The sequence below is a fragment of the Jaculus jaculus genome, chromosome 3, assembly GCF_020740685.1.
Source record: "Jaculus jaculus isolate mJacJac1 chromosome 3, mJacJac1.mat.Y.cur, whole genome shotgun sequence".
NCBI lineage: Eukaryota > Metazoa > Chordata > Mammalia > Rodentia > Dipodidae > Jaculus > Jaculus jaculus.
In genome coordinates, this window is record NC_059104.1 from 779,118 (window position 1) to 793,716 (window position 14,599).

The following is a 14,599-nucleotide window of genomic DNA, read 5'->3' on the forward strand; positions in this document are numbered from 1 at the left end:
TTTTGATTAATTTATTTGCAGGAAGAGAGAGCTAGAGAAGACAGAGAAATGGTTGTGTCAAGGCTTCCAACCACTGCAAACAGACTACAGATGCATGTGCCATGTGGGTACTGGGGAGTCTGGTTTTACATAGGTACTGGGGAAATCAAACCCAGGTCATTAGGCTTTGTACACCAGCACATTTACCACTACTGCATCTCTCCAGCCCTTCTATTAATTATATTTTATTTATTTGTTTTCAGTGATAACTAATTTATTTAGTACTTTTTCCACTCCATGTCACCAGGAGGATTTCAACTTTCCTTTTATCTACATCAGATCAGTTGGTACTCAAGACTATACCACCAGACTCCATCAATGATTTGTTCAGGGCATGTTTCACTTCACAGAACCATGTGAATAGATCTGTTGAAATAATTTATTTAAAGTTGCATCACCTTCCAACTTCCCATTCTTTTCTTCCTCTTTGATCTCACCAACCAATTTATCCCAATTTCTTGTATAATGTGATGATGAGGATATAGGGTTTTTACATCTGCTATGAACTGCTTTTGTATTGGCCCATCTCCTTGCCCTTCTAGTTTTTTCCATCTCACAGCCTCTGGCTTTTACATTTTAATTTCAGTCTTTGTTGATAGTACTTTAAGTGTGATCTGTTCTGATATTATAGGATAAAGCAGCCTCTGTTTCAAATTATAATCCTCTCCAGAAGTTTCACCCAGGCAGACAATTTTTTTTTTTTCTGAAAATTACACATTTACATCTTTTTTTTCTTTCGAGGTAGAGTCTCACTCTAGCTCAGGCTAACCTGGAATTCACTATGTAGTCTCAGGGTGGCCTTGAACTCATGGCAATCCTCCTACCTCTGCCTCCTGGGTGCTTTGATTAAAGACATGCACCACCATGCCCGGCTTACTTGATTTTTGACTGAGGCCTCTGGGATACAGACACCTCAGATTCTGATCTATTCTGAGCATCTTGACACTTTTTAATCCAGATAGTGAAATTTGTATTGGCACTACCTAATTTCTGTCCTTCTGTAAAATTTTCTAGGGCAGCAACATGGTTTTTTTTTTTCCATGGAATTCACATACCCCTTTTCTTAGTATAAAAGTAGAATTATTTGGACTGAGTGTAAGAGTCTTCTTTGCATTGGCAATAACATCACAGTATTTCCCAAGAAGAATGTGACCGTAAGCTCTTTGACAGTAATACTGCACATCATCTGGATTCTGTTCCAAAGCTATAGTCAGTGCCTCTAAGACCATGTGGGGGTCCTCCTCAATCATGGCTTCTGAGAAGCTCTGGAAAAAACTCTGGGTTGGGCTGGAGAGATGGCTTAGTGGTTAAGTGCTTGCCTGTGAAGCCTAAGGACCCCGGTTCGAGGCTCGGTTCCCCAGGTCCCACGTTAGCCAGATGCACAAGGGGGCGCACGTGTCTGGAGTTCGTTTGCAGAGGCCGGAAGCCCTGGCGTGCCCATTCTCTCTCTCTGCCTCTATCTGTCTTTCTCTCTGTGTCTGTCGCTCTCAAATAAATAAATAAATAAATAAATAAATAAATAAATAAATAAATAAACACCTCTGGGTTGTTGCAGGCCCTGCTGCAGCCACCATCTCCAAGGCCCCCTGGTCGCTGCTGCTGCAGGAGTGGGTATTACTGCGGTTATCAGCTCCGCTGCCACTGTCCAAAGGGGAAGCTCTTTATTTATTTTTAACTTTTTTTATTGACAACTTCCATAATTACAGACAATAAACCATGATAATTTCCTCCCCTCCCCCCACTTTCTCATTCACAAATCCTCTCTCCATATCCTCTCCCTTTCTCCATTAGTCTCTCTTTTATTTTGATCTCATCATCTTTTCCTCCTATTATGAGGGTCTGCAAGGCCATGGATATTGAGGCTAATTTCTGTCTAAACGATTGCATTAAAAGCAGTTCAGTTCTTCCCTTCCTTTGGCTTTTACATCCTTTCCGCCACCTTTTCTGCAATGGACCCTGTGGTGGTTTGAATAGATGGCCCCCAATATATTCAGTTGTTTATTTGTTTGTAGATTGCATCTGCAGTCACCTGGCTGGAGGCAATGTCACTGGGTGGCTCTTAAGGTGTGTTGGTGGGTTTCAGATTTCAATCTAAAGATATGCAAAGTGTGCCTAGCTGGAGTTCCTAAAGTGTGCTATGGCTTTTGACCTTTAGGCTTGTACTCCTCTCTCTCTCTGCTTGGTCCTGTGTAGGCAGGCCAGCTTCTTCTGCCCTTTATGGAACTTCCCCTGGATCTGTAGGCTTCAATAAATATCCCTTCCTCCATAATTGTGTCTGGTCTGAAAGTTCATCTCAGTGAACCTGAAGCTGTCTGCTACAGACCCTGAACACTGAAAGATATGATAGAGATATTTCCGTGTGGAATACTCTGTCTCTTCTTCTCAGTACTATGATGCCTGCTGGGTTATCTGAGGGTCACCACCATCTGAGAAGAGGAGCTTCTCAAATGAAAAGTGAGAGTAGCATTGACATATGGGTATGAACGTTAAGTGCTTATAGGGCAGTCTGGTGAGCATAATATGTGCATTTAGGCAGACAAGAGCAGGTGTTACACCCCTAGAGCTCATGACCTCCCCTGCCATAGGCTTTTGCTTAGGTTTTCAGTACCAGCCATGTATCTCCTCACATGGAGCAGGCCTCCAGTCCAATTAGAGACCAGTTGGTTTTCCTCATAACAGACAAGCCACCTTGCACCCGTTCGGTCATTTGGCCTGGCTGGCCAAACTTAAGGCCTGCAATGTGCACTGTTTTCACCGCTGATGACTTCTGTTTTTTATAGTGCTGCATGCAGTACAGCTTTGTCCAGCTTTCTGTCAGCTACTGTACATAGAGTTTTTCACCTCAGCTCCAGCTTGATTTCTCAGTGGTCTAGTAGCCCAGGTATGTGGAGTCTTTAGCAATAGGGTCTTACCATCTATTTCTGGTGGGGAGCCAAGAGCCTTGGCAATGACCTGTAATGTTTTGGGGGCATCAGGGACCTCCCTGGCCAACAACTCACTGGAAGGTATCCCATCCCTGGCACTGAAATTTTTCTAGTACGTCTGTGGCTTCTGGGTGTGCCATTATCCAAAAAAGTAGGTTTCCATATGACTTGTTCACAACATCTTGAATTTTTATTAACCCTACCCCCACCCTTCTTTTACTCAATCTCTTCCCATGGCCTTGCTTAGGTCATTGCACCCCCAGCAATCTGTTCATCTACTTACACATATATTCCTTCCATCTCCTCCCTTCCTATAGCCCTTTTTTAGCTTACTGGCCTCTGCTACTGATTTTAACTCCAACTCACATACAAGTCTAAGCATTTGTAGCTAGGATCCACATATAGGGGAGAACATGTGGCATTTGGCTTTTTGGGTCTGGGTTACCTCACTTAGTATAATCCTTTCCAGATCCATCCATTTCCCTGCAAATTTTATAATTTCATTTTCCCTTACTGCTGAATAGAACTCCATTGTATAAATGTACCACATTTTCATTATCCATTCATTACTTGAGGGACATCTAGGCTGGTTCCATTTCCTAGATACTGTGAGTAGAGTGAACATAAACATGGTTGTGGTGGTTTGATTCAGGTGTCCCCCATAAACTTAGGTTTTCTGAATGCTTATTTCCCCAGCTGATGGCAACTAGAAATTAAAGTCTCCTGGAGGCAGTGTATTGTTGGGGGCGGACTTATGGCTATTATAACCAGTTTCCCCTGCTAGTGTTTGGTACACTCTCCTGTTGCTACTGTCTATCTGATGTTGGCCAGGAAGTGATGTCCACCCCCTGCCTGTCATCCTGCAGCATCCCCTTGAGTCTGTAAGCCAAAATAAGCCCCTTTTCCCCAAAAGCTGCTCTTGGTCTGGTGATTTCTGCCAGCAATGCAAACCTAACTGCAACAATGGTTGAGCAAGTATCTTCAAGGTAGTGAGGAGTCCTTAGAATATATGCCTGGGAGTGCTATAGCTGGGCCATATGGTAAATCTGTTTTTAGCTGTCTCAAAAACCTCTACACTGATTTCTACAATGGCTGTGCCAGATTACATTCCTACCAACAGTGTAGAAGGGTTCTCTTTTTTTTTTGTATCCTTGCCAGCATTTATTATTTGTTTTCTTGATGGTAGCCATTCTGACAGGAGTGAGATGGAATTTCAAAGTAGTTTAGTTTTAATTTGCATTTCCCTGATGACTAAGGATGTAGAACATTTTTTAGATGTTTATATGCCATCTGTATTTCTTCTTTTGAAAACTCTCTATTTAGTTCCATAGCCCATTTTTTAATTGGGTTGTTTTTGATTTTTTATTGTTTTGTTTTTCTGAGTTCTTTGTATATCCTAGATATTAATCCTCTGCCAGATCAATAGTTGGCAAAGATTTTCTCCCATTCTGTAGTTTGCCTCTTTGCTCTATTCAGTGTCCTTTGCTGTACAAAAGCTTTGTAATCTTATGAGGTTCCAGTGGTTGATTAGTGATTTTATTTCCTGAACAACTGGGGTTATATTCAGAAAGTTCTTGCCCATGCCAATATGTTGAAAGGTTTCCCCTATTTTTTCTTCTAGCAGTTTTAGAGTTTCAGGCCTGATATTAAGGTCTTTGGACTTGATTCTTATGCATGGAGAGAAATAAGGATCTACAGTCATCTTTCTACATATAGATATCCAGTTTTTCCAGCACCATTTGTTGAAGAGGCTCTTTTCTCCAGTGAATATTTTTGGCATTATTGTCAAAAATCAGATGGCTGTAGCTACCTAGATTTACATCTGGGCCCTATATTCTGTTCAATTGATCTATGTATCTGTCTTTGTGTCAGTACCATGATGTTTTTGTTGCTATGGCTCTGTAATATAGCTTAAAATTGGGTATGGAGATACTACTAGCCTTATTTTTGTTGCTCAAAATTGTTTTGGCTACTTGAGGGGTTTTTTTTTTTTGTGCTTCCAAATGAATTTTAGGATTGTTTTTTCTATTTCTGTGAAGAATGCCATTGGAATTTTGATGGGGATTGCATTATAGATTACTTTTGATAAGATTGACATTTTTTACAATATTGGTTCTTCAAATCCAAGAACATGGATGTCTTTCCATTTCGTATCTCAAGGTGACCTTGAACTCATGGTGATCCTCCTACCTCTGCCTCCTAAGTGCTGGGATTAAAAGCATGTGTCACCATGCTGGGCTAGTTTGTTTTTTGAGGCAATGTCTCACTGGGCTAGAGCCCAGGCTGACCTGGAACTCACTCTGTAGCCCACATTGACCTCAGATTGACAGTGATCCTCTTACCTCAGCCTGCCAAGTGCTGGGATTAATGGCATGACACAATGCCCAAGCCCAGTGTGGTGGTTTGATTCAGGTGTCCCCCATAAACTTAGGTGTTCTGAATGCTAGGTTGCCAGCTGATGGAGATTTGGGAATTAATGTCTCCCAGAGGCAGTATATTGTTGGGGGTGGGCTTACAGGTATTATAGCCCGTTTCCCCTTACCAACATTTTGATATACTCTCCTGTTCCTGTTGTCCACCTGATGTTGGCCAGGAGGTGATGTCCACTCTCTGCTCATGCCATCGTTTTCCCCTGCCCTCGAGTCTGTAAGTCAAAATAAACCTTTTTTTCCCACAAGATGCTCTTGGTCAGGTGATTTCTATCAGCAGTACAAACCTGACTGCAACAATAAAATTGGTACTGAATGGGCTAACTGCTAGACACTGTGTGGCTTTGGCCTTTTGGAGCTGATCTTCAAGAGGAATGTGAAAGGATTTGAAAACTTGGCCTAAGAGATGCCTTGCAGTGCTGTAAGTACAGCTTGATGGACTATTCTGGTCAGAGTTGAAACATCTGAATGAAGTAAGAACTATGGACTGTGAGGTTTGGCTCATGAGGGTGAGAAGAGCTTTGCCTGGACTGGACTAGAGGCAGTTTGTGTGCAGGGTTGCTTTGTGTAGAAATGGACCAGTGTGAGCAGAGGGATATGGCACAGAAATGAAATCTTTGGGCTCAAACTTCTGCCCGTTCAGCTGCAATTGTATGAGAGATCACAACCTTTGGGATTGGGCCAGTTGACCTGCACTTGGGCAACAGGAAGAACATAGACTCTTTTGAAGGGGCCTGAATGCTGCAAAGTTTGCCTTATTCCCCCCTGGATTAACAAAGTGATACCCTACTTGGTATTGTAGAGTATAAGAAATGAAGGAGAAGGAGCCAGGCATGGTGGCACAGGCCTTTAATCCCAGCACTTGGTTCCAGGTCAGCCTGGGTTAGAGTGAGACCCTACTTCGAAAAAAACAAACAAACAAACAAAAATGAAATGACATGAGGGAGGGTCATTGATTTTGTAACATGATCTTGTGTTTTGGAAATGGCCATGGGCAGTGTGAAGCAGGTTTGCTGGATACCTGCATGGAGACCCCATGAAGCTGTGAAGATGGAGTGGGGGTTGCAGTGGAGATGCCGGGACCATGAGATGGCTGCTAAGGACAGCTGTCAACCCCGGAGGAAGTTTTCCAGGACTGTGAGCAGCCTAGCTGGAGGGGTGGAATTGGAACTCCAGAGACTTGCTGATTAGAATTATCAGACATGCAGACTTGTCACTAAATAGACTTGTTGGACTTGGAGCTGCAGAGTTTGATATTTTCCCTGTTTAAATCTTGTATTGGTTGAATATTTCTGTGCTATGCCCAATGCCATCATTTGCAGCATGAATGCTTATTCTGTGCCATTATGGGTTTGGGGGGGGATTTTTGGTATTATGGCTCAGTTAAAAGATCTTGGATTATAGGGATGTTTGAATACCATTGGGATTGATAAAAACTATGGGAACTTTTAAGTTGGATGGAATGCATTGCATTTTACATCATAGATGGTTATTAGTTTATGGGGGCCAGGGTGGAATGTGGTGGTTTTATTCAGGTGTCCTCCATAAACTTAGGTGTTCTGAATGCTAAGTTCCCAGTTGATGGAGATTTGGAAATTAATACTTCTTGGAGACAGTGTGTTGTTGGGGGTGGGCTTATGGGTGTTATAGCCAGTTTCCCCTTGCCACTGTTTGTGACACTCTCCTGTTCCTCTTCACCTGATGTTGGCCAGAAGATGATGTTCAACCTCTGCTCATGCCATCATGGAGCTTCCCCTCAAGTCTATAAGTCAAAATACACTTTTTCCCACAAACTGCTCTTGGTCGGATGATTTCTGCCAGCGCTGCGAACCTGACTGCAACAACCTCAAATTCACAGTGATCCTCTTACCTCCGTCTGCCAAGTCCTGAGATTAAAGGCATGACCCACCATGCCCAGTTCAGTAACTTGTTTTTTAGTGCTTCCTATTCCTCTCTTGATGCATCACAAATTGATTCATCCACTGGACACCTGGGTTGTTTCCAGCTTTTGGCAATTATGAAAATCTGCTATAAACAACCATGTGAAGATCTTTGTGTGAATGTGAATGTTTGGCTCACGAAAACAAGCACCAAGGAGTATACCTGCTGGATCCTATGGCCAGAGTATTTAGTTTTATCAGAAACTCCAACTCTTCCATAGTGCCTGTGCCATTTTCTATTCCCATCAACAAGGAATGTGAGTTCCTTTTCCTCTATGCATTCATTCAAGGCTCCAGAGAGCAAGCTGCCCCAGTGCCTACAGCCTGGTAGATGTCAGGCACTTGGAAACTTCAAGTCATTCATCACCCACCTCCTCCAAAAGATTCTCTGGGGCATTTAGTCCAACTAGAGTGGCTGGTCAGAGAAAATCTGGACAACAACTATGACACTAAGGGAAGTAACACCAAGATGTTACTACAAAACTAGACTTCAGGCTGGAGAGATGGCTTAGCAGTTAAAGTGCTTGCCTGTGAAGCCTAAGGACCCAGGTTCGATTCCCCAGTACTCATGTAAGCCAGATTCATATGGTGGTGCATGTGTCTGGAGTAGTTTGCAGTTGCTAGAGGCCCTGGCACACCCCTTCTCTCTCTCTCTCTCAAAATAAATAAAAAATATATTTAAAAGCTAGAATTCATTATAACTAGCAAACATGAACACATTTCAGATTCAATAATTGGGTCAAACACTTAAAAAGCTGAAAATAAAATTGACTGTTTTATTTAACATCTATAATGGGCAGCAATGCCAAGGACATGTTTATGTAGTCTCAAAGATAAAACCATTGTAAGAAAATGTCAAACAAACAAACAAACAAATAAATTAAAAGATGGGCTGGGGAGATAGCTCAGTCAGTAATGTGCTTACCCTGCAACATGAGGACCTAAATTCAATCTTCAAGTATGATACATATGCTTTGTAATCCTAGGGTTGAGGAGGCAGAAACAGGAGGATCCCTGGGGCTCACTGGCCAGCCAGTTTGGCCAAATTAGGCAAGCTACCTGTCTCAAAAAAAAGTTGATGATGCCTGGCCTCCACATGCATACACACACCTGTGCATGTGCAGCCCTTTCCCATATGAACACAAAATTAAAAAAAAAAAAAAAGAAATGTTTATACTATCCACCCATTTTATACAGTTTATGTTTTGTGAGAAGTTTAAAGAGTTAAGCAGGAAATTAACACTCATGTTCATCTTGTCACTCTGAAGTACTCAAAAGGTACCTGTTTGAGTTGGGAGTGGTGGTGCATGCCATTAATCCCAGCACTCAAGAGACAGAGGTAGGAGGACTGCTGGCCTCCTTTGGCCTACCTCATGGTTCCCTGAGGACAGTTGCCCCTCCTTCACCCTGTCTTCCCAGTCTGCCTGTGTACAGTTGAGCTGGGGAGTGCTTGGCAGCAATGTTGGAATAGATGGGTATGAGTTAGCACTGCTCAGAGAAGTCTTAGGACAGCTGCGGACAGGTGGCTAGAGGAGCAGAAACGTAAGAGAAATAAAACTGGTCAGTGAGGAAGACAGAAGACTGACCTCATGAGCACATGCTCTGTATCAGAAACTCAGCCAAGGACCTGTAGCTTTATCTTGGTGGTAGAACACTTACCTAGCATGCAGAAAGCTCTGAGTTCAGTCGCTAACACCAACTCAAAAAACAAAAAAATTTGCGAAAACAAGTGGGCAGGACTGGAGAGATGGCTTAGTGGTTAAGCACTTGCCTGTGAAGCCTAAGTACCCCGGTTCAGGGCCCACGTAAGACAGATGCACAAGGTGGCACATGCATCTGGAGTTTGTTTACAGTGGCTGGAGGCCCTGGCACAGCCATTCTCTCTCCCTCTCTCTCTGCCTCTTTCTCGCTGTCTATCCCTCTCAAATAATAACAATAAACAAAAAACCAAGCAAGCAAACAAAAACAAGTGGGCAGGGTTCTTAGGAAGGTTATGGAAATCTTACAAGTGTACTTTAGCTGTGATCAGGTGCTAACTCTTCCCCCCTGCCCAAGGCTGTTTTAGGCTCAGAACCCTAGCTCCAAAGGATGGTCTCAGAAGCTGGTCCAAAAGGAACTGACTCTAACAGAAGCCAAATATTAAATTTGAGATGAAAGTACACTAGACAGGCTGGCAGCTAGCAACTGTGTCCTTATCAGGGCCATGCCCCCAACTGACTTTCCCCTTCACTATGCAGTGCCATCTACACCCTAAAGACACATGGTGGCAGTGCAAAAGGGACGGACAGGATGCTTCCAGGCAGAGGTCAGGAGACAAGAGAGGGTTGTGTTAGTATCGCATGTGAATGCATACATGAAAACACAGAGTGGTTAGTACAGCACAGTTCTGGGGCTGCAAAGGTCTGGGTGAGGCACGATGATGGGGATCAGGTCATCCATATGGGGCTGAGGTGCACCCCCTTGGGCCAGGCCTCACCTGAGACTTATTTTGCCAGCTCAATTCCTGTTCAGCTGAGGAATTCCTCAGGAAACTGTTCTCTTATGGTTAAACAGTTAATTTCACATTGGAAACAATGTGGCCCCAATTAATAGTTTTCACTGAACCCAACAAAATTAGTAAGCCCCTAGCAGCCACAGGTGGTAAACACAAAGGGAAAGGAAATGTACTGCAGAAGCCTTAGAGGCTCTGGATTGCCAGAGACAGCATGGCATGGGAGGACACAGGTCACTTCTAAACAGCAGCTGTGACAGAATGCCTGGCTCACTCAACATAATAGCATGGGGAGACGGAGCCAGCACTCTGGTGTCACCAATGTCATTCTCTAAAGCCATGTTTATATCACTTCTCCACTAATCTGCTTCAAATAATCCACTTAAGTATATATTATTTATTATTTATTTTATTTGCAGAGAGAGAAAGAGAAAGAGAGAATGGGCACACGAGGGCCTTCAGCCACTACAAACAAACTCCAGATTCATGCCACCTTGTGCATCTGGCTTTACCTGAACATAAACTGAGGCACTAGGCTTTGTAGGCAAGCACCTTAACCACTGAACCATCTCTCCAGCCCCAAATAATCCATTTCAACTGACTTCGAAGTGGTTTAATTTACATTACTTCATTCAGTTCAGTATGTAAAGTTCAGTATATACACAAAACACAATCACACCTAACATTCTGTCCCTCTACCTTGAGTATGATGGTCAAAACTGCCTTGCTCTTGAAATAGTAGTTACAAGAAAAACTTGTTTGAAGTTGTCAGCTATGCTATACAATGCCCATGCATACAATTTCATCTGTAAGTTAAACAAATAAAGTGCCTGCTACATGTTAATGTTTGTGCTTTCCAACCTCACGTGTTAGAAGTATAATCCCTAACACAGCAATGTTGGAAAAACTGGGCCCTCAGGAAAGTTTAGGTCAGGGGATCCGCCCTCACAAATGGGTTAGTGCCACTTTGAAACAGGCCCATGAGAGTGGGTTTTCCCTCTGCTGTTCCTGGGGTGCTTCTCTACAGAGCACGTAGCTTCTGGACACCATCACATAGGCAGAGCCAATCTCTCCTTCCCTTGATCTTGGGCTTCCCACCTTCAAGAACTATGAGAAGTGACTTCCCATCCCTGGCAAATGGAAAGTCAGCAGCAGGCCTTATGTTGGCACCACAGAGCAGACTGACTATGCCCCTCAGGGAAGGGCCACATCTTTATCTCTAGGGCACCTGATAACTAAAATATATTATTTAAATACTTAAGAAATAACTTCAGCATTTCAAATAGCACTGCATTAATCTGGTCTGTTGGAGAACTCTATAGCAACATATAAACTTTATCTGTAGACAACACTGGCTGAGGTTCTGTACAGACATTAGCTCAACACAAAAAATTCAACTGAAGTTGGGCGTGGTGGCACATGCCTTTAATCCCAGTATTTGGGGAGCAGAGGCAGGTGGGTTGATAAGTTCAAGGCCATCCTGAGACTACATAGTGAATTCCAGGTCAGCATGGGCTGGAGTGAGACTCTACCTCGAAAAAACAAAACAAACAAACAAACAAAGGAAAAAAGGAAGAAAAGAAATCCAACTGACAAATGAATTCTAAGAAAGTTTCAAATAATTGTACCCTGATCACAAATGGCCTTTATTTAAGAGTGCATGTCCTTGTGATTCACAATCAAGTATTTTAAGGGTGATAAAACTAATAAAAATCAACATTAAGGTATTTTATTTAAAATAGTTATGAGGCAAGTAAACAATCAATAGGTATCTCTCTCATCTAGAAAACATGGGATTTAATGACCAAAAGTTAGCTTCCAAACCCAATATCAGAATTAAAACACATATAGCAGGTGTTCAGTAACAAATATTTAACTAACAGATTGTAGTTCTAAATCTGTACAATAAATAAAAAGGCTTTCTAATTTTTCTCCTTTACCAAAAAATCATGAGCTGATAAATTAACAATAGAAAGTTAATAATTTCAGAAAAAAAGGCACATCCAGGCAAAATAGTCAAGGCAATTTATAAAATGCAGTGTTACAAATCTGCACATAATCAACTGGCTACAAATAAATTATTCTGGAAAACTTAAGCATGACAGGAGTGTTCTGTAAAAGCAAGCAAACACGAGGACACTGCCTGTTAGGTTTACTCTGTGTTCAGATGAGGCCAGCTGCAGAACTCGCAGACCCATGGAGGTTCCCTCTCCACAGTCATTATCCAGCAGTGTCAAAGGCTGGACCTTCTCTCCGGTCTTGGCACACACTTTGTAATTGCTGCTCTCCACAGTACAGGGGCAAGTAAGAGGCTGAGTGTAGTCACACTTAGTATAAGAAGGTACACCTGCAATAGGTAAATAGAGAGTTACCCACAGAGAGTCAGGAGGTACTGCACAGCATGTGCCAAGCATGGTCTCACTAAGTATCAGGGGGCATACTGCATAACACAGGCTGAGTGTAGTCACACTGAGTGTCAGGAGGCATACTGTACAACACATGCCAAGTATGGTCTCACTGAGGGTCAGGGAGTGCAGTGCACAGTACATACTGACTGTGGTCCCACTGAGGGTCAGGAATATAGTGTACAGTACATACTGACTGTGGTCCCACTGAGGGTCAGGGAGTGCAGTGCACAGTGCATACTGACTGTGGTCTCACTGAGGGTCAGGGAGTACAGTGTACAGTGCATACTGACTGTGGTCTCACTGAGGGTCAGGGAGTACAGGGTACAGTACATACTGACTGTGGTCTCACTGAGGGTCAAGGAGTGCAGTGTACAGTGCATACTGACTGTGGTCTCACTGAGGGTCAGGAGTATAGTGTACAGTGCATACTGACTGTGGTCCCACTGAGGGTCAGGGAGTCCAGTGTACAGTGCATACTGACTGTGCTCTCACTGAGGGTCAGGAGTACAGTGTACAGTACATACTGACTGTGGTCTCACTGAGGGTCAAGGAGTGCAGTGTACAGTGCATACTGACTGTGGTCTCACTGAGGGTCAGGAGTATAGTGTACAGTGCATACTGACTGTGGTCCCACTGAGGGTCAGGAGCATAGTGTACAGTGCATACTGACTGTGGTCCCACTGAGGGTCAGGGAGTACAGTGTACAGTACATACTGACTGTGGTCTCACTGAGGGTCAGGAGTATAGTGTACAGTACATACTGACTGTGGTCCCACTGAGGGTCAGGAGCATAGTGTACAGTACATACTGATTGTGGTCTCACTGAGGATCAAGGGGTACACTGCAAGCCACAAAACTATTTTATTCTTTATTTTTGAAGCAGGATCTCACTCTAGCCCAGGCTGACCTGGAACTCACACTGTATCCCAGGCTGTCCTCGAACTCAGTTATTCTCCTTCCTCCAAGTGTTGAGATTAAAGGTATGAGCCACCACACCCAGCTTCACCCACCTTTTAAGGTTAAAGTACAGTGTCAGGTGAGAGTACATTTGGAGTAGGAAGCACTGAAAATTGACCCCTAATGGAATGCTGTGGTCAGTTCTGATGAATCCCAGAATTGCCTGAAGGTGAGCCTTACAAGGCCAACATGAGTCAGAGACCCACACAGGATCCCTCCTAACCCCAGGATGCAGCTCTGCACCAAGTCTCAGTGGTCCCTCATTCACCTCTCAGCAAGGCTCTACCATACTATGCCAGTGTCTGAGTGCTCTGCAGGTTTCCCATGGTTCTGTAGAAGCTTTGGGAAGTACAAAGTCAAATACAGTGTAGGTTCACTGGATGTTTTTAAGGTGTAATGTCAGTCCAGCTTTACAAAGGGAGCTCACTTGTCATAAGTAATAGCAGCCATGTAATTGTAATTGTTGTAAAAGATAAAGACATGGGCTGGAGAGATGGCTTAGCAGTTAAGGCACTTGCCTGCAAAGCCTAAGGACCCAGGTTTGATTCTCCAGGACCCATGTAAACCAAATGTACAAGGTGGCACAAGCATCTGGAGTTTGCAGTGGCTGGAGGCCCTGGCATGCCCATTCTCTCTATCTGCCTCTCACCCATTTTCTCTCTCTCTAATAAATAAATAAAATATTTTTGTTAAAAGATAAAGGCATCATTAACTACTTTTACCTGAAAAATTCCACATCTAGTATGAGAAGGGGGCAGCCAACCCCAGCTTATTTGTCTCCTCCCACCTTGAGGTTACTTTCAGGCCAGCTCAGTGCCCACTGGGGAAGGAGCCACTGCTCCCAGGACTGGTGTGCCTGGACCACTAAGCACACATGGTAAGAAGCAGCTGCAAGCACCCGTTGCTAGAGATGCTTGCCCTGAAGCATGCAACATGTTCCCCAGAGCTGCCACCTTTGTCAGACCGGACACTCACCTCCCGAGAAATGATGCCTGCCCTCCGCGCTCGGCTTCCCAGGACAAAGGAAAACTCACTGACCTGGGCCAGTCCTGCAGAGACAATCCACTTGATATACTGGCTGCTCCTTGGCAGTATGAGAGACAAGACCAGTGCTGCCAATACAAACTGCAAGAATGGTTCATCACATTGTGTTCAAGCCAAAGCTCGGGCACAATTAACTCCCGCAAAACAGAACCTAGACAGAAACCATTGAAGGCTGCCACTGCCTCCAGTCACAAATCAAGTAGGGAAGTATACGCAGAGGCACAAAAGACAACCAGAATGCACCAACTAAACACAAACTATCTTAAACCCATGCACACCAAGGAGACAAAGCATAAGATCTGAGTTCAATGACAAAAACTGAGCCTCTCTGCATCCTCCAAAATTAAATGAACGTCATTAAACAGTA

The 14,599-nt window shown here is 43.6% G+C and overlaps 1 protein-coding gene and 1 pseudogene across 5 annotated transcripts in view; both read right to left on the reverse strand.

Moving 5' to 3' along the window:
- Nucleotides 1–257: 257 nt before the first annotated feature.
- Nucleotides 258–7,551, reverse strand: LOC101601451 (annotated as a pseudogene).
- A 3,894-nt stretch (nt 7,552–11,445) lies between these two features.
- Tmco3 (transmembrane and coiled-coil domains 3) overlaps nt 11,446–14,599 on the reverse strand; it is a 59,112-nt gene continuing 55,958 nt past the window's right edge. For 3 of the 5 annotated variants that reach the window (XM_045145268.1, XM_004663422.2, XM_004663423.2), the window contains 2 exons: nt 14,164–14,313; nt 11,446–12,170 (listed from right to left, as the gene is read on the reverse strand). In XM_045145268.1, coding sequence (XP_045001203.1) covers nt 12,057–12,170; nt 14,164–14,313 — 264 coding nt within the window. In that variant the 3' untranslated portion in view covers nt 11,446–12,056. The remainder of the gene's footprint in view (nt 12,171–14,163; nt 14,314–14,599) is intronic. The other 2 variants (XM_045145269.1, XM_045145267.1) reach the window with 2 other exon arrangements.